The sequence below is a fragment of the Vulpes lagopus genome, chromosome 2, assembly GCF_018345385.1.
Source record: "Vulpes lagopus strain Blue_001 chromosome 2, ASM1834538v1, whole genome shotgun sequence".
Taxonomy (NCBI): Eukaryota; Metazoa; Chordata; class Mammalia; order Carnivora; family Canidae; genus Vulpes; species Vulpes lagopus.
In genome coordinates this window covers 49,867,020-49,890,783 of record NC_054825.1, presented here as the reverse complement: position 1 = coordinate 49,890,783, position 23,764 = coordinate 49,867,020, and the positions used below count along the sequence as shown (strand labels likewise).

The window sequence follows — 23,764 nt, the reverse complement described above, 5'->3', positions numbered from 1 at the left end:
TCCGAGGCCTTTCAACGCTTTGTTCTTAAGCCCTAGACACTTTGGAGTGCAGCTGCAAACTATAGGCAGAAGATTAAATTAATTTGTAACTCTTTTTTTTTTTTTTTTTTTGGTCCTGCATTGCTAAATCCTCCACATTTAATTGAAACCCTACTTCAAGACGCTTTGTGTTTCTGTGTTCTTTGTTGTCAGTTTAACCTCCAAAGCACTTTAACACTGGTAAATTGCTGTTATATCCTTTGGATTGTTTTTAAACCATTCAGTAAGAGGATAGTGAAATTGATACATGGGAAGAAAAGTAAAATCTTAGGGTAGATCTTGAGGTATTTAATATTTATTATGGTTCTTCACCAGCATAGTTTCAGATGATTTAAACTCTCTCCCTAGGACTGTGTAAATTGGTCTTGGGATGAAATCTCACCTAGGGAATTTTATGTAATCCAGTAGTTAAGTCTGATTTTTTAAAGTTTCCCTGTGTCTGAATGTTCCAAAGTGGCTGCTGCATTTCTGTAAAATGAAGGTTTAACTGCAGTGCACAATCTAAATGCAAGATCCTTAGATGGAAATTTAATTGTATAAAATGTGCTCAAGGTAATTAAGAACAAATTTTAGAGCATTTCAGACTATAAAGTCCTCCTTCAGCTAGATCACTGGCTGTATTGAAAATGCTTATTTTCAATTTGCAGTTATGCCAACAAACATAGAATATGTCTAAATTAAGAATTAAAAAGAAATCCAGGGCTCTTTAGTATAACTGTAAATTTAAAACTACTCATACATTGTTGATATTCTAAGAAACATGATTCACCAAAAACATATTTGGAATGTGTATTCCCCACTTTCTTTCTTGATATAATTTATTTTTTCTCTTTATCATTTGTGACTTCATACATAATTATTCATGTTCTCAACAGAAGCCATTTTTGTTGCTTTGTAAATAAATATCTTCTATCTTTTTGTTAAAAATACAGATGTTTCTTTCATGCTGTTGCTATGCATTTGACAGTCATTATGATCATACCCCCACACACATATTTGTTATTTAAGTGATAAAATCCAACATATTCAAATGCTGCTAACTCAAGAGTATTTCATAGATTATGATAGGACAAATCAAAGATCAGTAAGATGCCACTAAGGAACAATTTTAGTTTTACAGTGAAGTGTTAGTGGTTTACTGTTATTTATTTATATTTTTTTTTTGGTTTACTGTTATTTAAATGTATTCCTGATGGTAAATGTTTCCAGAGCATTCTTTTTCTGCCTCTTATATAGTGAATTTCCCACAATGAACAGAGTATTTAGCAGTTTGCTGAATCTTAAGTATTTAGAATTAAAACGTACTTTTTTATTTAACATTAAATAGAATCCTCTCCCTCTCCCATCTCTTTACCTCTGCCCCCCCCCAAAAAAAAATAAATAAAGCTTTTCCAAATCTTTTACATTGCAGCCGTTCCCCTCCTGGGAATGAAAAGGATGTGAGAGTCATTTGATGAATTGCTGGCACTTATGTGCATCCACATTTTTCAATATACTTTTTTTTTTTTTTTAACTGGACTTAAGCTGCCTATATTTAAATGCTTCTTTTGTAAAGATGATAAAGAGAGCAAAGATTTCTATTGGCTTAGTCCTAATCTGTTTGCTTTGTTGTGATTCTTTTTTTTCCCCTTTCTTTAACTGTTAACCTATTTATAAATCTAAATCTACATACAAAGGTCATTGGTTGGCTGAACTTAAACCATTTTACTCAGTAAATTTAATTAAGAAAATACAGTGCAACTCATAAGCAAATGAGTTTTTTCCTAGTTTTAAACCAAACCACCCTCTTGAGTGCTGATTGCCTTGCCCGACCCCTGGTGATACAGAAACAGGCAAAATTAAAAAGGACATTAAAGCTTCATTAAATCTGAAACACATTTAGTACAGTGACATATCTGCAGGCCATTTCAGAGAAGATTACATACTCTCTTTTGTAAGTTTCCTAATTTATAATACCTTGACAATAAAAACTGGGGAAATGCAAGTAGATTAATAGACCAGTAGGGGTAAAAGATACGGAATGGCCCCAGGTCCATCTGTCTCTGAAATATTCACTCATAGCATATGTGCTCCCTCTTTCTCATCAGGGTTCGGTGTTTATTTTGACTTTTGACAGCCTCATGAGGGACCTGTTCTTCAGGCAGCCATATCTGCTAAGAGACCTTTTTCTTTTTTTGCCTTCTCCTAATTGAACTTGATAAAAGGGTTCCAGAGCCTGGCTATATATTTCCTTCTCTTTTGCCACAAGACAAATAGTGTGGAACAAAAACACCTTGGTTGCATTAAACTTAGAAGGCCTGTGACATACATGGAAGGCAGCTTCCTTTCCCAGGGCCCTAAAATGACTGCTTTTGGTACCAGCCTAATGGTGCCACTGCCAGTTTTCACTGGTGCAGAATTGGAATCATTGTCCTGCTACTGGAACAGCAAGGTGGTGGCGGTCTAGAAGAAAGGAAATGATTGTTGAACTGCTCTGGTCAAGGACAAAAAAACATTCTCTGTCCTCTGGCTCCAAAGAGGTCAGAACTGCAAGATGTCTTAGAGTAGTTCTCCCAGGAATGTAGTTGACAGGACTGCAATTTCATAGGATGTCAGAAAAGTACGCACAAGGCAAAGCCAGACCCAAGAATGATGAGTTCACTAGTTCAAGCCCTGACACCTGTTTCCAAGCAGACTGGTACAGAGAGGCTCCCAGCTGACCAGCCTGCACTGAATTTTCTCTCTGTATGCATGGGGGGGTCTTATAGGGTAAATGAATGATATCAGCCATCCTTATTACATTGTACCAGTTATGGCAGAGGGCACCAAGTAGATGAGTGCAAGTTCCCAAGTTGACTGTAGCCTGGCCTCTCCATAGAACAATAATGACTTGAGAATTTGAAGGTCTGTGTTGACTGGAAACAATTCATATTTTTCATTTTATGCCACTCTTTTTTAAGCCTTCCATTAATCATTGCTTATTTACTTCCTTAGCAAAAACCAATGTCCCATATTGGTACCAGCCAGCAAATTTAGATTTCCACTGTATGTGTCATGGGCAGGTTCTTCTGCTCTGGAAAGCTACATGGACAGAATTCTTCCATGATCCTCAGTGCATGTTAAACGTATACCCAAGTGAGGGACACAGTGTCTATAGAATGGCTTGAGATAAAATATTCTAAATATTATCTACTAGTCACTAAGTTGCTAGCCTTTTTAGATGAGAGATCCTCCTCTTGGTTGTTTAATAATTCCAAATGGAAAGATACACATAACTTGCCATCCACAGATGACTGTGATGATGGGTGACAGCTTTTCTAGAGTTGCCATTGCCTGTCAAGTCAATATACAATCATGCAAAGGCTTAGCCTGCCATCACTGCCATGGTAGACCACAGTGGCTCCCCCTCAGTGTGCCCGCTCCCGTTGTCCAGAAACACAGTGTTTGCAAAATATAAGGCAAATGGATGGCCTGTATTAGGTAAGATTGGAGTAAGGGGAGTGGAGAGCTGAGTCTCTCCTCTTCCTAATTTAAGACAGTATATAAATAGCAGGGACACCTGGGTGGCTCAATGGTCGAGTGTCTGCCTTTGGCTCAGGTTGTGATCCCAGGGTCCTGGAATCAAGTTCCACATCAGGCTCACCGCGGGTAGCCTGCTTCTCCCTCTGCCTATGTCTCTGCCTCTCTCTCTCTGTGTGTCTCTCATGAATAAAGAAATAAAATCTTTAAAAAATAAAGCAGTACGTAAGCAACAAACAATCACATTAAACTGAAAGGGGGTTTGATTAACATCCACACTCTCTTTCCCACCTTGTGATGTTTTTGCTGTCTATGCTTTATACTAGTCCCTTGATTAATGATATTTACCAAGTGAAATAATGGCAGTATAACTTTTTAAAAAAGATTTTTATTTATTTGAGAGAGAGAGAATGAGTGGAGTGAGGGGCAGAGGGAGAGGGAGAAGCAGACTTCCCACTGAGCAGGGAGCCCCATACGGGGCTTGATCCCAGGACTGATCCCAGGACTTTAGGATCATGACCTGAGTCTAAGGCAGATGCTTGAACAATTGAGTCACCCAGGCATCTCAGTAGTATAACTTTATATCTTGATAATCAGTGAACTCTGAGTATGTAAGAATGAGTACAAGGTAATGAAACTGACTAGGCATTGCAAAACAGACACGTATATATAAATATACATCCAAATGAGCGTTGGCCTTTTCAAAGTAGTCACCTTACAAAGTCATATGGTTCATTCTTATTACATTGCTATTGCTCAGACTGGTTTTAGATCTTTGAAAATTAACCACAGCATCTTCGTGTCTGTCCTTATTAAGGAACAAAATATTTTTTCTTTGCAGGTAGCTTTGGGTATTGGTAATACCCATAGGCCATTCAAACCGAGTCAACAAATAATGTACACAATCAAAAAGCTGGGGGGTATAATTTTAAGTCCAAGATAAAATGCAATTCTAATAAAATGAAGTAGGTGCTCTTTTGTTATTTGAAACGATACTAAACACAATTCCAAAGAAGTTCATTAATGTTTCAGTAATATCCTTGTTTTTGAAACAAATGCACAACTCCTCAAGTTGTAGAAAAGCAATGTAAAACTCTAGAAAGAACACTGGATTAAGTTGCAAGTCTTATGGTCAGGCCCTAGGCTTCTCCTGATTCACTGTGCGAGAACTTCTTTAATAGGTTTAGAGTTAAACCATTAGGGTTCTAATGTGTGAAATGGATTGATGCTCTCTTGGATTCATTCCAGCTTCAAAGTTCCCTGTGATTCTACTTTGAAAGTAGTTACAAATACATACAAAGGATTTCACAGGCCTGAGGATGAGCCACATTATGAAGTTGCAAAATTTTGCCACTATTTTCTTTAAATATGTTATGGTATATTTCGTAAGTTTTATTAGTTTATATCAACTCTGTCCAGGTTGAATCATTGTGTTTTTACAGGTGAGAATCCCAAGACCAAAATTAAGTGACTGGCCCAGAAACACATGGCAGTTTGCAAATCAAGCAAAATTGGAAGCTCTCTAAAAATTGCCATTCCCAATTTCAAACTTAGACCTACAGTCCTAACTTCTCAGCCTTGAAATGGCCACTTTCCTGCTAGTGATAGCTCCCCCCACCCCCCGTGGATAGAAAATTAATCAAAAATATAATAAATTGATGAAAATAGTGGCAAAATTTTCTGTTCTGTGTGGCCCATTCCCTATTTCCTACAACACTACCTATGTACTTGTTACTAAGAACATTACAGAACTATGGGCTGGGAACAATAAGGTGTTTCCATCGTACAAGAGGAAAAGCCCACAGTTTCCTCTGGTTTTACAGCTCTGTCTAGGTGAAGACTGTCACACACAGGTAAATGTGAATAATGCCCAAAGAACTAAGAATATTCCTAAGAGAAGCCACATACTGCTAATGTTTAGTTGTTAAAATCAGAATATTTTATCAGGGATGCAACATTGCCCATTGAAAATGTCCATTCTAAATACAACTTTAGTGTAATTACAGCAAATAGGGTTCCTGCATCCAGGGTTGTGAGCTTTTTATATTTGCTGAGTATAGTTCTAAAATTTAGTACTTGTCTGTCTTAAGGAGATCTGCCCTGCATGCAAATCTATAACTAGACAAATATTATTTCCTTTCCCAGCTTGCTCTTGGGAGGTTTCCATATCCTCAGGTAAGATTGTTCATTACTACCGTTTGCCACTGTGACATTCATTCCTATGTATGAAGGTACAGGGAGCAATTGTGAACATTTGAGCCACATACAAATAAATCTGTCCTGTTAAATTGAAAAGTGATATCTTAAAGGAGTCATTTAAAAGTCTCTATTGATTTTTGATTTTTTTTAAACTCCAGATTTTTTCCTCTTTGTTAAAGGTTGAAAGGCATCATCGTGCTCTTCCTTTGTGTGACATTGGTGATGTTTTTCCTTATCCTCGCCCAGTGCCATGTGCTCATGCTGAGGTTAGAGAGGCACAGCCTTTTCTTTATACGGTATTTGAGCTTTTGGATTCAATTAAAATTATTTCAATTAAAGGGTTGTTGAGATGAAGGGTGAATCTAGATCATTATTTTTGCTACATAAATAAGCCCCCAATTTTATGTGGGTGTGATTCTGAATATACTATTTTTTAAAATATGCCCATTCCCATACAATTTGTAAGAAAACAAACTGTCCATCATATTACCATTTATCGTTTCTTTAAGATTTTTCTTTAGAAGGGTGCTAGCACTTAGAAAATATAAAGCTATTCTGGTGGTTTGAAAATGATTCCCCGATGTGGGGGGGGGAATAAGTGAAATGTCTAGAGGGATGAAAAATGAATGGTTTGACTGTTTTCCTCTGGTTGGTGCTTACTGTTTTTCTGGCATCTTGGTCTGTACAGGCCAAAGTGCCTGGAGGCATGTCTGATTTAAAGGTGGTGTTGGTCTCTGCTCTTTAAGCATCTATTAACTTGCTATTATTATGCAAATAAGTGTTGTATTACACATACTAATTTATGCATGGTTAGATTATGCAGATGCATCACAAACATGGTTATTGAATAATAGGATGGGGCTCATTCACTCTACCATCCTTATAAGCTGTTTTAAGCGAATTCTCCTGGTACCCATGTGGACATTTAAAGGCCCTTCACTTACTGAAATGTGTCTTTTGTATCCTTTTTCTTTTACAGTTAAAGCCATCAGATGAGTGGAAGAGAAATCGCCTAAGTTATTAGGTTCAAGAGTGTTAGACTCACTTGTCAAATTTGTAGGCTTCTTTGCTTAAATATAATCTTTTCCTTAAAGAGAAAATCTAAAGTGTAATTGCTTGGCATGCATGCTAGCATTTAGTCAGACTTTAGTGTATACAGCCTTGCTGCTTAGCTCTAGGTAGCCCATCAAATTAAAATCACATTTTCAGGATTTATAGCTCATTAGAATATTTATCTTGGTAAGCCTCTTATTCTGTCAGTAATTTTTAAACAATTCACTGTTTGGCCAATTTATACAATCCCCTAAAATTTTGTAAATGAAGACATCCTGTTACAGAATAGCTCTCAGAGAAGTCTTAGTAGAAAACTTGTAAACCATCTCATAAAAATGCCAGAGATTGAGAATGTAGCTATATTCTTGAGATTCCTAATGTGTCGAGTAATTAACCAGTGAGATTTGGTAAGTGATGAGTCTAAGAAACGGACTGCTGTTGTGTTTGACAGATGAAGCATTTGGATGCTCTGGTCAGATTTGGGAAGAGGCTGTACACCTTTGCAATTCTGTTTTCTTGGATGTTTAAGTATACATTTACTTGATCAGTCAAGTGGAAGCTGGAAAATTCTAATGTGCTGGACTCCCTAGTTAGCAATAACCTTTATGCCAGAGTGGGGGGGAAAGCTATATTCCTTGAATTGTGATACAATATTGTCACCAAACTGGGACTTTTATTTGAAATAATAGAAGCAGCTTTGGTGCCATTAGGATTATTTCCCAGATCTTTCAACAGAAGTTTGTGCACTTTGTTGCTAGAATCAGTAATGACATTTGGTGGAGTTGGCATTTATTTTACAGGCATTGCATTATAGACTGGAGACTGGGAAAGGGTACTGAATCGATGCCCTTCCTGTCATCACACTGTCCTCAAAGTACATGAAGAACCTTGTTTATTTTCATAGTATTCCAGACACTGGATTAGGAATAATACCTTCTCTTTGGCCCATCACGTATCTCATTTGAACCCCAAACCGTTCTGTGAGATGGCATCCCCTCATAAATTGGGCATACCAAATGGTTGATTTACTCAATGTTGAACTACAGTTCAACACTGTTGAACTAACAGTGAGGTTAGTTCCTTGGAATCCCAAGCTCAGTAGTCAGGAGTGAACCACAAACTCGCAGGATTGGGAGGGCTCTCAGACATCATCGAATCAAACCTCCGTACCATATCTCTAGAAGCAAGCATCCACATTCATCTTGAATACCTCGAGTGATAAAACTCACTACTTTATACATAGCCATCCAGTCAAAGCAGCTTTCATTCTGTTTACCAAGCTGAGGATTGACGGCTTCATCCTCATTGTCACCTGCTGGTCTGACCCTTGAACAGGTGAAAGCCTTTCTTATATCCTCATGATCACCATAGTTTTGCATCTCTTCTGTCCAGGACTGGGGACAATCCCAGGACATTGCTACTTTGAACTCAAAGTCAGGTCAGGGCACCAGATCTGAGCTCTTCACTAGTGGCAAGTTGAGAAGACGGGCCTATCAGAAAGAGCTCCTGACCAGGAGCTGAAAGATGAGAATGGGAACCCAGCTCTACCACAAACTGTGGTCACCACAGGCCTTAATTCTTGCTCTGTAACTCCTTGGAGCTTCAGTTGCCTTAACTCTAGATTGCAGATCCTGATACCTACCTTTCCTGTCTCATTAGAGCAAGTATGCAGATCAAATGAGTTTATGGATAGAAACCACTTGCGAAAGTAACAAGGGCCCAACCCACTGGCCCTGATGTTGGGCCATAGCACAGAACAGAATTTCTGGTTGTCAACCAAAGTTCACAAAAGGATGTGCTCGGCAACCTGCCAGCCACAACTGGAGCAGAACATAAAATGAGCGGAGAGGAGAGGCCAGCTTTGAGACTTGTCCTCCCACCAGCCCAGCGTCAGTGCTGCTAACAGTGTCGTTAGCAGTGCCTCTTCCTGCCGGTGACACAGTGTGTATCCAGTGGGGACCCAGATGAGGGAAGGGTGTCAGGAAGGTATCAGGGAGAGTCAGTGGCCTGGGGCCAATATAAAGATGAAAGGACTGGATTTTTGTTGAGATAGTCTTCTCTATGAACTTCATTGTTTTGTGCATTAGTGTTTTATTTGTTCTTGGGAAGGACTGTCTAATCCTTTCCTTTAGTCCTTGAAGTTGCATAGCCTCACTGCCATGCGGTTTAGGACTCTAGAAAAAAAAGTTTAGGAGCCGCTATAGACACACAGCCATATTACTACAACTTATAATAGGAACAACAGCAGTGTCTTGGGTTCATCTAGCCCCTTTCTGATGTCAAGCTTCATTCAGATCCCTTCCTGTTATCTGACTCAGGCTGTGAATCCCACCTGCAGCAGCTATTATTCCCATCCTTCAGGTGAGCGACCGAGGCCTGGACAGGTAAGGCACCTTACCTGTGCCTTCACAGGGATGAATGGATACAGTTAGATCTAGGTCTGGTAGGCAACTAAACCAAATGCATGGGCTCGGTGTACTCTGAGCATGGTTGGCTGTTCACACCACTCCTCTTCTTCCCACTGAGCCCCTCCAAGCCCGTCTCCTGGTTTGCCATCTCCAGGCAAGGAGGCCTCTTGTGTGATAAGATGTGCTGAACACCGGAGGCCATACCATGGTAGATAATGACAAGGCCATTCCCTAGAGCCCTTTGCTTTTGTACCTTGTGTTTAGCAGAGTGACAAGAGGGTCTAGAGGGCTCCAGAGCTCTCACTGACCCTACTGCCATTAAATTCTGGGTGCCTTTGAAGCAATAGGATCATGAAAAATTGTGTTTTTATATAGCTCACAACCACATATTATCTTCATTTCTTGAACAATTTAGCATTAACAGTAATTGGGAAAGATGCACAGGTCTGGAAAAGGACTGGAGCTATGTATAGTTAATCATGTAAATCCAAGTTCAGTTGACTTAAAAAACATGATGGTGGGCAATGGTTTGTTTAATGACACCATAATTTAGGAGAAATGAAAAAGATTGCCTGCTAAAAATTATCATCCTTCATTCAAACTTTTCAATAGTGCCTTGCATTAAGATGATAGTAAATCCATTAGGGAGACTTCTCAGTGGATGTGCCAGCTCTGACATTTGGAAATTTGGTAAGCAGGATGTCTGCCACAGGAAAGTGAAGATAATACAGATACAAATGTATTTAAAGTACTTTTGTATGTATAAAAATGTTGTTGTTCTTTTGGCTACAATTCCTGATCTTGGTTAATAAATTACATCAAAATGACCTGAAGTTAAAAAAAGAAAAAAAATCTGAGCAAATAGTGCCCCTGGTATTGTAAAGCTTTGAATGTTTTCACACCCCATTAATTTATTACTTCTCTTTCTTCATCTTTAAATTTCATTTTTTTTTTCAAAAATTCCGACTCCCCGCTGCTGCAGTGATTTTCATCTTGTTGTTAATTTTCCCTGCTCCATATGGAGCTCCAGACATTTCACCTGGAGGCTGTACTAGATTTTGTTGTAGTGATCGTACTTCCGGAGGCCAAAACTGTCATTTAGGGTTCCTGGTGCATCTGTCTGCGCCAGGCTTTTCACTGGCATGGGAGAGTGTGAATAACAAATTGGATGCACCTGAGATTCAGATGATTAGTGTGTTTTGTGAATCTCCACGACTTGTAAGCAGATAGCTCTGGGGGGGCAGGAGGGCTGTACGGCAACTGCGGGTGAATCTGTACTCACACCTTACATTTGGGGCTTTGCGAGGGAAGCGCAAACATCCCAGGCAGTCTGAGTGCAGAGAGAGTAACAAATATTTCATCCCGCCTTGTCATTGATTAGAAAAGAGCCTTTAATTTCATTTCACCCCATGTTGTGATTAATTTGCATTCTTTGTCAGAAGTTAATGGAGTTTTTTATGGTTCACTCTGAAATCCGTGAAGACATCAGACTTGATCTGATGTTTATACAACCGCCAGCGGAATTTTTTCGTTTGATTGATGGCAAGCTTGATGTTATTCCAAACGGCTTTTTAAGCTGTTTTTAAGAATTATTTGAATAAAATGCAGGCAAGATATTGTTGTAACGATCAAGATTATCTGTTAAAAATCTGTTTCAAATAAAGACGATGATAAGTAGTAAAAAGGATCAAAAACATAAGAGATATAGTGAATGGCAACGTTATTTGTTAAAAATACATAAGAATGGCATTCAAATAAGTTATTGCAATATCTAGAGATCATTTTTCTTGAAAAGAATATACTATCATCTGGCCAAATAGAATAATTAAGGCTACGGTAGAAGGAAAGTCTGGATCTTTGGGATTAAAAGCCTTTACTACCAATTGGCTAATTCTCATTTATTCTGCTAGCTTTTGCCACCAATGTACAAAATAGAGATCTAGAGTTCTTAACTCGAGAAGACAGGGTCTGTCAGGCCTGTTAGCTCAACAAAATGATGACGTATTACTTGTCTCAATAAAGAGGCATTCTTAAATCCCAATACAAGTTCAACATAAGTGGATAATAGAGGATTTTAAGTGAAAGACATGCATTCTTAATAGTATAACGACTGGCCTTTTTCGTAAGATAGTACAGAAATGAAATTCCCTGTTTTAAAATCAGAATACCCCAGTTGTTTGTGGGTAAACGGAATGTGTGTTCATCCCCTGTGCACTATCTATCAAAGTACGAGAGAAGCTGTAGGTGGCCTTTGCTCAGAACCCCCTGCTACTAACCAAGGAAATATGTTTTGCAAATGCTTTTTGATTACTAATACCGTTTGTTTGATTTGGGGGCTTTGCCTTGCTTCAGCAGATTCTTGCTTTGCTGTGATTGCTGCCAGTGAAACTTACTCAGGTCAAAAAGCTACTTATCTGAGCACTTTCACTTAAAACAGATTAATTTATTTGCTGTATCTGAAACTTTGCTAAATAATTGGGTGGGTTTAATTGAACTTACTGCTTTCTGATCCTTGTATTAACATGATCTAAGGTCCTTTTTATTATATACAATCCATATTATTGACCAAATTTGCCCTGTTTTCATTTAAATGTAAGCAGCTTGTCAAGGAGAAAATATTTTGTTTAACTTGGCTTGGAAACCTGCTATTTTATTGTGTTTTTCTTTTTCGATTGACAGACTGTCTTTTAAACATTCATTTATTCTGTAGTAATAAATTGTGCTCTGGATAGAGCATTTGTCTCATAATGGAGTAGAAAACGTGTGCTCTTAAAACTACTTTAAAATATTAAACACTTTTCAAAAACTAATGCTGAAATTCTAGTTTCAGCATTATACCTAATTTTTATACCTAATTTTATTCATATTTTAAAAGCCTTTGACTATGCTACTACTAATCCTAATTTTGATAATTTAATATTGTTTTATATCCAGTGTTAAATTCAGACCATAGATTTTATTACCTTATTTATGTACTGATGTATTGATCATGACCAGAGCAACCTAAAATTGCAACATAATACCTCAGAAGTTGACCTTCTTCGAAAAGAGGTATTTGGAATTTATCCTCTGTTACGTAAACTTTTTGAAGTCCAGAACATCAAGGATTCTATAAAGTCATAAGTATCCAGTTTTTTGTGTGAGGTCTCTAGTCAGAAGGGGAAAAAAAAAAAAACAGTAGTAGGTAATTACCCCAAACTTTAAGTACTCACGTGTAATTGGCAAGACTCCAAAAGAGCAATGTGGGTGCAATTTTTTTTGCTAGCCAGATTTTTAGCCTACATGTTTTAATCCATTATTATTTTCATTCTCGTTATTTAGGGTATAGACTAAGGGATTTACCTATGTAACTCTTAGGAATCCCAAAAGTGTGGGTTGCTTAGAAACATGACATTTTTCATTAAAGATAAATTACTTATCAATACCTCATTTGGGGTAAATGCAGTTAGCCAGCTAGGCTAATGAACCCTGTCTTTTTTAAAACACTAACCCCATGTTGTTTTGATTTTATAGCACATCCTAAACTATTTCATGACATACATCTCAATTCAATTCAACATGTATTTGTCGTTGAGAAAGTACTCTGTGCTGGCACTGTGCTGAGCACCGGAAGTACAGAAATGAAACAGATGTGGTCCCCGCTCTCAAAGAGTCTAGTCTAATGGAGAGAAAAATATAAAACACATGGCAGTTGATGCAAAAAGAACCCAATAGGAGGTAGTATGCTCTGGAACTGGTCAGCTCACTTTAGAAAGCTGTGAAGGTTTCGCCGAGCAGGTGATGCCAGAGCTGAGGCTATGAGGCTAAAAGAATGGGAAAGAACTTTATAGCCACTCTAGTCAGAAGGAGACTCATCTGGTAAAAGCTAAAGGTCTGAAGCAGCATGTTGTATGTAGTATCCTTCCAATACTTTAATTCAGTAGGGTACTACTACTTCTACTTCTACTACTACTACTATTACTTTTATTTCCCTACCAGTTTAGAAATTTCCCTAAGTAACTTTAAGCAGCCCTGGGAGGGAAGGAAAAATGGAAGGGCACAGTGGTAGAGGAGAGAGGTGATGTGTCAGGATGGAGATGGCAAGTGCAGCAGAGACCAGGTAATGAAATTGGGGTTGAGAATTTCATGAATCCCTTTGAGATGACTGGGAGCCAGTCTGAGGCTGGAAATCATTACATTTTAAGATCTCTGCCCCCAAGGTCAGCTGGCACATGCCTCTGAGGGACTTGGCACATCACAGGACATTTTCTAGACTGCTGGGGGTGGGGAGTTGTCATGATCAGATGAGCTAATACCTAAGAGGACACTTTGAAAAATATAAGAGGGTAAACAAGAGCAAGGTAATATTAGTATTATTTATATTTCCAGAAAGTACTTTAGGGATTTACCTATGTAGCTCTGAAAATATATGACCATGTCTCATGTCTCATACCAGGTAGGACTAAAATGAATTACTTTTCTGATCCCACAAGAGCCTTCCTTTACAGTGTTTCTTTTTCGAGTTATAATTTATCATTCACAATCACAATCATAATATATAGAATTATATACAGAACTTAGTCATTTTTAGTTGAGTAACTGGGGACCCTGATTCTTTTACAATTTTTAAATAATCTGTTTAGCCCGGAAATAGAATTGAAGTTTGAAGTAATGAACTTGGTGCCCAGTCTGGCTTTCAGGTGGCAGGCAGCTTTGCCATCTTGTCTCCCTCTTGGGCTCTGTGGTCTGGGAGCCCTTCCACTGTTACCACCTTGGTTTTTATTGGTGCTGTCTGCTACTTCATGGGGTCATAGAATTTCAGAATGTAATGAGACCTTACAATGATCTATTCCAACTCTTATTTTATAGAGGAGGAAATGGGATTCCAATAGCCATTCGGTGATTCACTCATGATTACCAGGTATTAGCAACAGAGTTCCCACTCTAGAGAGATGGTTGCAGGGAGAAAGGCACCCAGAGGCTTTGAGCCCAAATGCCATTTTTATTTTACACAACCATCCACTCAAGTACTGCCTCCAACTGGTGTGTCTGCAGAGATGAAAGGGACTTGTCCCAGGATGCTCCCTGTCTATCAGATAATTGCTGATGGGTACAGATCCCTGCAGGGAACATGGTCCTCAACAGTGGTAGTAACAGCAACAAAGACATCAACTTTGATCGCACTCCAGTGTTTTACTTATCACTATTTTCAGTTTAGAAAACTTGGATAGATTTGGGACTCTAAGTTAAAGAAGGGGGCAGACCCAGCCAAGTTTTGTTTGAGCACAAATTACTTTTTAGATGTTTAACAGTTCTGAATGAATGCCTGGGGAGGGCTTGGGAATTCTTCCTCAACTAAAATGCTAATGATGCTAAGAACTCAACCATCTTTAGTGCCAATAAAATGGACAAGCTAAGTTCATTGAAAAGTCACTGAGTTGCCTAAGAAGAGCAAAGGAGATTTGATTTAGGACTGGAGATTGCCCAGGACACACCAAAGAGGAAAGAGGGTCCCAAGGGCTTGTAGGAGCTAAGAAAGGAGACAGTTAGTTGTTTGTTTATGCACACAGCCAGGGTGTCAGCTCCAAGGAATTGTGGGAAGCTGAGGCAACCAGTCAGAACCAAGTGTGGACTCTGTTATGCCATATTCTGTCAAAGTCTGTAGATGTTGACTGCCATGAAGAGAGGGAATGAAAAGCTGGAGAATAGAATGGTCAATCTTAAGAGGAAAGGAGGCCAGAGGAGGAAAGAAAGACCAAAGAAGGTAATGAAGCTTGTCTTGTTTTCTGTTCAGAAACAGGCTGCAAAAAGCACCATTCTGTACATAAGGAGACTTGACTACAGTCCTAGTTCTAGTTTGGTTAAATGCAGTAAGCAAAAGAAAGTTGCCAGCTAAAGGCCTTCCTCCACCCCCTGTTCTTTGGACAGCCCTTTGCCTCCCTAGCCAGGCAGCTACAAATGCTCACTGACTCACTACAGAGTGGATGGGGAGGCAAGAAGTGACACCCCCAGCAGATAACCAGTGGAATCGTTGGCTGCCCTCCCTCCCCACCACAGATCTCAGTTTTCTCATCTGAAAGAGGAGAGAGGTGTGCTAGGTCAGTGATTTGCAGAATGATGAGAGACAGGACATGAAGTAGGTAGGTGGACATTCACTCCTTGACACACACAAACACACAAACACACACACATACACACACACCAGTCCACACACAAACCCCAGAGCAGTTCTGTTTTTGTCTGTTAATTTTTGCTTATGTATCTAAATAATATCTTATAAGAACTTAGGGTTATTTGGTAAACAGAATCTGAAACATGCTGGCCTAGTTCCTTCTGTGGTTTCCTTTCATTTTGTATGAGCAACTTCCCCCTCTTTTCCCTATCTTCAGCTGCTTTTCTCATCATCATCTCCCCGAGTATGCTCTTGGATTCTTTTGGACCAGATTTCACTTATATCAAAATGAGAAATGTGCCCTACAACTCAGAAACAGAAATCAAACTTTGTTCAGTTCATTCTAGATCCATGACTTCTTTAAGTCTTGATTTGAATCTCATTTACAGTCAAACCAATAAGACACATGTTAATTAACATCATTACGCGTAACTGTATTTCAAAATTCTTTCCTTCTTAATCCCATATAAAACATGTAGTGACTGCAGTTGCAACTTATCTCAAAATCTCAGCAGGTCAAACAATGTTGTGAAATACATCATGGCCAAAAAAACATTTAAAAAGGCAGCAATATGTAGAGTCTTTGCCCACAAAGAAAGCATTCCTTGAAATGCCTGAAAATATCCCTTTTTTGGGGGACACTGCCTTAGAAATCTACGACTCCTTGAATCTAACAAATTGTATCTTATCCAAATGAGTGTCATTTAGGCGAGAATGCAAGCCCTCTGCTTAAGTCTTCTCTTTATCACTAATTTTCAGGGAACTTCAATAAGTCACTCATTTTTTAAAATTTTTTTTTAATTTTTATTTATTTATGGTAGTCACAGAGAGAGAAAGAGAGAGAGGCAGAGACATAGGCAGAGGGAGAAGCAGGCTCCATGCACCGGGAGCCTGATGTGGGATTTGATCCCGGGTCTCCAGGATCGCGCCCTGGGCCAAAGGCAGGCGCCAAACCGCTGCACCACCCAGGGATCCCTAAGTCACTCATTTCTGTGGACCAGCAATGGTAGCTCATCCATCCCCTGGGTCCCAGACTCCAATACAGTGCCTTGTATAGAGTGAGTACTTGATAAAGATATATGAATAAGTGAGTTAGTGATTTAGTCTAACTTGACTGTTTTATAGGTTGGCATAGCAAATTTTAGAATCAGAAGGAACTAAGAATCAATACACGCTTTTAGGCTTTAAATTAATAATTTTGTCCCCTTTTCTTCTGTGTCCATATTTCTACCCTATCCTGCCAGCATTAATACCTGAAGGATAAAAGCTTCCAAAGAGTTGTCTTAAGATACTTGAGGGTTTTATATAAGAAAAGACATGGATTTGTACTGTCAAGAAGGTAGAACTGGAATGAGAGGTAGAAAAGACAGACAGAAGACCTAAGCTCCCCATCACTGTATGCATCCAGGCCGAAGTCCAGTCAGCCAGGAGTGTAATGAAGAAGGGATTCAGGGATCAAACAGAGGTGGGTCAGACTAAAAAAACCTTTTAAGATTCTTTCAAGTCCCAAGAGTGTATGATTCTGTTTCAGTGTTGGACAGGCCTCTCCTCAACCAGACAAACAAAAGGCTGATGATGTATTTCCTATCTGTTGCAAGGGAGAGGCAACAGGTAGAAACTTCCTCAGACTTGTTTAGATTCTGCAGTTGGTTTAATCATATACTCATTTTAACTCTCAAATACCCTGGTCAGTATGAAGCACATAAGAAATGGAATATAGGAAAGAAGTAATTCTTCTTCAGTCCAAGATTAATAAACTTCCATGTTTCTCTCCATGAGCCAACTATGTGATATGGCTATCAAAATCATGAACGCACTTACAGCTTCTAGAAGTTTCTTCTACTGAGTGGTGTATAATGTCCCGAATAGGTTGACTAAGCCAGTCAGTCTGAGGTATGTGTGCAGGTGTGGGTGTCCTGCTTTATGAGAAACACATGCACATGGAACCACATTCCAAGAAATGCCGTCACAGTGGTGGAGATTGTCAAACCACGCCTAGCTCCTCCAGGCAGTTTTCCAGTTCAGGTAGCAGAAAACCCAACTCAGGTTGCCTCAACTACAAAGGGACTTGATTGAACAGCATGGCCAAAAGTCAAGTATTGGTGGGTTTAGGTAGAACTTGGTCCAAAAAGTCACTTCTGACTCTGTTCTTGGTGGGCTTCTTCCTTCACAGACCAAGACTGGCTTGGGGTTCCAGGGCGACCTGCTCCCCTATTGGAAGGGAAGAGCAGGTCTCTCTTCCCCAGAGACAACCGGAGGCCCTAGGCTTCAGTTTGATTGGATAAGTTTAACTCCCCAAGCCCAGGGGATCTAGATGATACTGACTAGTTTAAGCCTGAACCGCATGTCCCACCCATAAAGCTGGTGGTGAAGTAGCTGGAGGTGAAGCACATGGGCTATTGAGGGGCAGGGGAATGTTATTAGAGTGTCATTAGTAATAGAAGGGGGAAGAGTAGAGGGCAACCAGTCATAGCAAATGATCATAGGAAGAAAACAGGATTTTTACTCAGGAAAGAAAACATTGCGGAGAAACAACCCATCTTCAAATATGCAAATTGCCATCACTAGACTTAATCACTACAGCTCCAGACCATGGGCATATCTTGTGGGAGGACGTATTTGAACTCATAATAAGAAAGAACCTTCCAACAATTTAAGCCACCCAGGATCGAATAACTGGATCCCATCGCTGGAAGTCTTCTAGCAAAAACAGGATGCCTGCCTGTCAGGAATATTATAAAGTAAATTGCCACATGGAGCAAGGAGTCAGACCAGGTGACCTCTAACATCGTTCTGGATTCTATGGCATATAGAGGATTGGAGCTAGTAGAAGTACAGACCAAATGAGAGCTTCAGAAAAAACATTTTGACATATTAAAAATCTTTTGCTATAGCAGATTTATTTGACCATAAAGAATGGAATGGTCAACAGGCCTTTCTCAAAAAAGCTGCATCTCCCCTCACTGCCTGCACCCCCCATACACACATAACTGATGTTCTAAGCTAGATTCTGAAACAAGACCACCCTCTTTTGGAACAAAGAAAAGGGAAAAGTTTGATACAGCAAATGTATCTTCTTTGAAAAGAAAAATATTCTAAATCTTATCTGAAAGGAAAGTGCTTAATGGACGTCTTGGCCAGTCTTTGTACCACTAGGGAGAGGGTTAATTTTATAATTTACATTGATCATTTTAAATTATGTTTCTGAGCCCCCGCTTTTCTCACAAAATTCAAGTCTAAATATTAAAATTTACATTTGCCTAGAGGATGGTTTACTAGGGTTCCTATATACCTATGTGGAATAGGACATGAGCTATGTCAATTTTAAATACACAAGAGATAAGAGTGTAGACTGGCAGTCAGGTCCTTTCTTTCCTGCTCGCTGACTGGTAGACCCAGCAAATGAATAATGTTACACTGTACCTTGATGCTCTGGCTGCTGTGTTTTGTGTGAAAATGCATTGTCCTTGATACTCAGGAAGCGGTAAGAGCCAAGTGATCTAATTTATGGCTGTGATGATTTTCTTTCTGGTCCCATCTGAGCTGAGCCCTCCTCTGGGCATCGTAGAGACTTTCTGTCCCACCTCGCTGTTTGTGAGATTCAGGAATATCTGGTTTTGGCTTTTCAAAACTGGTGATTGCTGAAGGCAGCAGAGAAGATGCCATGAGTAAATCTTAAAAGGTGGGGAACCTAATGACTCTCTCATATCCCATTGAGTCACTCCTTACTAAATCTTCTTACCACCTATTTTTAAGTCCTTAGTTTTTTTGTTTTTTTTTTTAATTTTTTATTTATTTATGATAGTCATACAGAGAGAAAGAGAGAGGCAGAGACACAGGCGGAGGGAGAAGCAGGCTCCATGCGCCGGGAGCCCGATATGGGATTCGATCCCGGGTCTCCAGGATCGCGCCCTGGGCCAAAGGCAGGCGCCAAACCGCTGCGCCACCCAGGGATCCCAAGTCCTTAGTTTTTAATTAAGTTTCATGACTTATTTTTTGTTTTTGTTTTCTTCTATATAAGATAAGCCAATAGACTTACAGGCATGTTAAGAACTTGAACAGGGGGCAGCCTGGGTGGCTCAGCGGTTTAGCGCCACCTTTGGCCCAGGGCCTGATCCTGGGGACCCAGGATCGAGTCCCATGTCAGGCTCCCTGTATGGAGCCTGCTTCTCCCTCTGCCTGTGTCTCTGCCTCTCTCTCTCTCTCTATCTCTCTCGCTCTTTCTGTGTGTGTGTGTGTGTCTCTCATGAATAAATAAATAAAATCTTAAAAAAAAAAAAAAAACTTGAACAGGGACCAAGGCTGATAAACAGGAGAGATACAATGGCACATGTGAATTTTACTTGTTCATTTTATATTTTAGTGATTACGTATTATTCATTTTCTTTGTTTCCTCATGCATTCAATATCTAAAAATATCAGTTTGTCAGAATTCCCATGTATGGTTCACTAGAGTACATTCTGTTCTACTTTTTTTTTTTTTTCCTAAAGCAGTCCTTTGTCTAGGAAATCTTACTTTAAGTTAGTGGTATACCAAGCATTGTGGTTAGCTTGTGGTCATGTGGAAATAATTCTTCTTTTCTCTCACTGAAGCCTTTTTGAGATTTGAGCACTTTGGTTTTATAAGTTATAAGGCATTGGAGGCCATGTGTCCCTAAGTTTTAGCACCCAGCACAGTGCCAGATAAAATGAGATTGAATGCCAGTACCAGTTCTCCCATGGGTAGGAACAAGTGCTGTAGCACCTGAATGGAAGCTATGTCTGGGGGGAGTCTTCGGATTCCTCTAGTTCATCCCTTCACTTTGTATACAAAGGCTGAGCCCAGTGAAAGGAGGGAGCCTCTGAGGCCATAGGGGTCTGACAGGAATTCTGGGCGGTTTTCTCAGTGTTTGTGCATTTTCTCTGCACCAGGCAGCTGAATCAGCAGTCAGGTCTAGGCCAGTCTGTATCTATGATCTTGGACACTGTGCCCCTCTAAACCTCAGTTTCCCTAGCAGCAAAGTGAGTAGATTGAAGTAGACTATCTCTGCAGCTACTTTCATTAAGAAAACAAAAATTTTAGGTCATTATTCACTTAGAATATAAAAGTCTCAATTTACCATAATCTGGTTCATATTAGGCAGGGTTAGGCTGGATGCATCTGATTTGGAAAGAGCGTCTGCAAAATAGCTTTCGTTCCTATACACAAAAGTGTAAAATAAGAATAGAATGTTGAAGGCTAGAGTGTGATGTCAGTGACACCACACACACACACACACACACACACACACACACACACCTGGTATTCTTTAAAAATGCCAACCATATCATTTAATTTTATATTTCCTTTTTCTACTTAAGAGAAAATAACACAGGCTTGAAAAGCAGTAAATATGTAAAGAGAAAATTTGTCAACTGATATTGGAAGATCTGACCTCGGTCACACATAAATCTCTCCGACAAGGGCTGCAGGGCAAGCCATAATTTCAGAGAGTAAAAGAGAAAATGAAAGCTATAGCTGGTGTCTTCTCGAACTTACGTAGGTGGATCATTTTAGTTTCCTGATTGTGCTTCTGCACATAATGTAAAAGGACTGGTGGCAAGTCCACGGCTTTCCCTCTCTGTAAAAAGCACCTCTACAGAGATGGAAATGGAATGTGGGGCTCCCAGACTTGCTGTTTCTCACTGGAGTTGTGGACTAAAAAGTTGAAGGCCCCAGCAAACTTTTGCATTGGCAGTTTCCTCTCTAGGATCATTTTCCAGTCATTAGTCATGTTATAGGAGCTTTTGAGATTGCCAACTACTTGGTCCTTGCAAGGAAATATATGATAAATGTTACTGCAGGAATACCCCATAACTGATACCTAGGCCTGCCTGATAGGAAGGCAGTCTTCCCCGTTTAAACATACAAGGGTCTGTCTTACATCAAACTGAGGCTTAACTATCCCTGGTTAGTGTGACTTAAAGTCTTGTAGCTAGGGGCTGAGAAAAGAAGAAAAAGAAAAAGGCTATGTCCAGAAAAGGGAAGAGATTCATCTAATTAGTCTATCAAAATGCTACTAGTTCTGGAGTCTGATTAGAAAAGTATAATGATTGGAGCAATTGCTGTTCTGCTCATTGTCCCAGAGTACTGGTTACACATTGGAAACTCCCACCACCAGCAGAGTGTGCAAGCAGGACTCTGGACTTGGACGAGTTAGTTATAAACGGCATTTCATATGTTGTGGGGTACAGGCAGTTCATCAGCCCTAACAATATTATTGTGTTCCTCTGAACTCTGCTCTCACAGCTAAGCATTTGGGAGGCAGACCTAGAATAAAGGGAGGCATTCACAAAGCTAACATTTTATAGCGAGTACCCTTAGTACCACTTTTAATGTGCTATAAAACTAGGGGCTTCACTCTTTCATGAACTGTGTGCAAAAGCAGAGGCAATGACTGGAGGTTGCCTTTGCTTCAGTCTGTTTTATGCTTGCTGCTCCAGTACAGTAATGTGATCTTGAAAAAGGTAAACAACAAAGAGTTTAGCGGTGAAAAATATGCCTAATATAAATACAGTCAAGTCCATGGCAGTTCAGAATTTGAAAAATATGACTGTGGCATTAAATTTTCTGGTGAAATTAAACAGAGGAACAAAATACATCCTTGAAGGCAATATATCTGAGACAGAGAAAGGAAAGGATATATCTAACTCTATGGTCTATGTGGCATTCATATAAAGAAAAGCACAGTAGCTTTATTTAATTGAGAAAATGAATCAATTACAATGATATTGCATCATCAAGTTCTTGTGAAATAGAAGATATAAGTCACCGCGTTGTGTAACAGTGTTAAAAAGTAATTGAGTATCTTAAGCATTTTGAATCAATTTCAGGTAGTAGCACTGCTACCTTAATACAAAATTTATGAAGATGATTTCATATAATATGTAGCTATCAAAGCTGTGTAATAAAACCTGGTAACAACATCTCTCTTTAAAAACCTGGGAAAATCGGTCTAGTTATAAGATCGTAAAAAAAGACTTTGATATTGCTGTTTCTTTCTCATAGTAAAAAGAAAGCATTAAAATAGTAAAATTTTAAGTTGTCTTAAACCATGGTTTCTTTAAAGTTGTCTTTAAACCATGGTAGGGCAAAGTGGAGAACTCTTAAGAGCTCGGTTCATGAGAAAATGTTCTCCCCTGAACTCATTTCACACCACTTATATGTTGCTGGGAACAACGTTGTACAATTTATTCCTGAATTTATTTTGAAACATCTCACTTAGAATGTTTGCTGCATGTTTTCCCTCAGAGAATGTTGTAATCCCCCTGACTATCGGAAATTTGTGAAAAACATTCTCTTTGCCAAAACTGGATTTCTGATTCTTAGTTCATGACAAGTAACTCTCCTGTTGAAGCAGATATATCTTACTAAGAATGGAGGATGGGGGAAGAGTATCCATGTGTACTTAGAAAAAAATAAAATCGAACACCAAAGGTGTCTCCTACCATAGGAGAAGTTACCTAGGCCTTTCAAGACTTTTGGAAGGTGGTATGGATTATTAAAATCCTTATCCACTCCAGGGTGGTAGTTAACCCGTTTTCCTTTTTAAAGTAAATCTTTACCCATCACAGCATTATCCAGAAAAACTCCCGGACTAGAGGAAGGAGCAGTAATTCAGCAAAGCATTAAGTGGGAACCATCCAAGGCGCCCTCACAGCCAGTCAACATTGGGCAGAGGTTTTGGAGAATGGTGACTAGGGAGAGCAGGGATGAGTGGGTGCCATGTGCAGTTGGGGTAAAACATGGGAAAGTGCTTTCAAGCATTACGTGAAGGGTCTGCCGATAAGCCATATGGATGCAAAAGAAATGCGAAAACATATATTCTGCCCTTGAGAAACTTGTAGTCTAGTTCAGAGGAACCCGCCAAAAATTGATAATTTATCAACTTTACCACACCAAGTATAAATATATACAAATCCAGTTGTTTTTAAATAATGCTGTGACTGTAGACAGATATAATACAGATGGTAGAAAGAAAGGATCATGGGAGAAACCCCAGCATCACTGTTCCCATGGCCTTGGGCCTGCCCCGTCTTCTGGGAGGCCAGTCTTCGATCAAGAGGCTAGAAATGATCATCCCTGGGGTGCCTGGGTGGTTCAGTCCATTAAGTGACCCAACTCTTGGTTTTGGCTCCAGTCATGATCTCAGGGCAGTGAGATTGAGCCCCACATTTAGGGTTCCTTGCTCAACGAGGGGTCTGCTTGATGTCTCTCCGTCCCCTTCTCCCTCCCCCTCTGCTCCTCTCTCTCATAAATAAATAAATAAATAAATAAATAAATAAATAAATAAATAAAATGTTTAAAAAAAAAAAGACATGATCCTCCCTGCCAACCTAAGGGTGGTTGTGCAGAACAAATATACATGGAAAAACTTTTTATTTTATTTATTTTTTT

General features: G+C 39.4%; 1 protein-coding gene across 7 annotated transcripts in view; it reads left to right on the top strand.

The window, feature by feature from the left end:
* The window catches only part of MAP2K5 (mitogen-activated protein kinase kinase 5), a 259,087-nt gene that overhangs the window by 169,032 nt on the left and 66,291 nt on the right, over nt 1-23,764 (top strand). For 3 of the 7 annotated variants that reach the window (XM_041745520.1, XM_041745525.1, XM_041745526.1), the window contains 2 exons: nt 5,683-5,712; nt 5,916-6,032. The exons of 1 other annotated variant lie outside the window; for it this stretch is intronic. In XM_041745520.1, coding sequence (XP_041601454.1) covers nt 5,683-5,712; nt 5,916-6,032 — 147 coding nt within the window. The remainder of the gene's footprint in view (nt 1-5,682; nt 5,713-5,915; nt 6,033-23,764) is intronic. 3 more of the 7 variants (XM_041745523.1, XM_041745522.1, XM_041745521.1) reach the window with 2 other exon arrangements.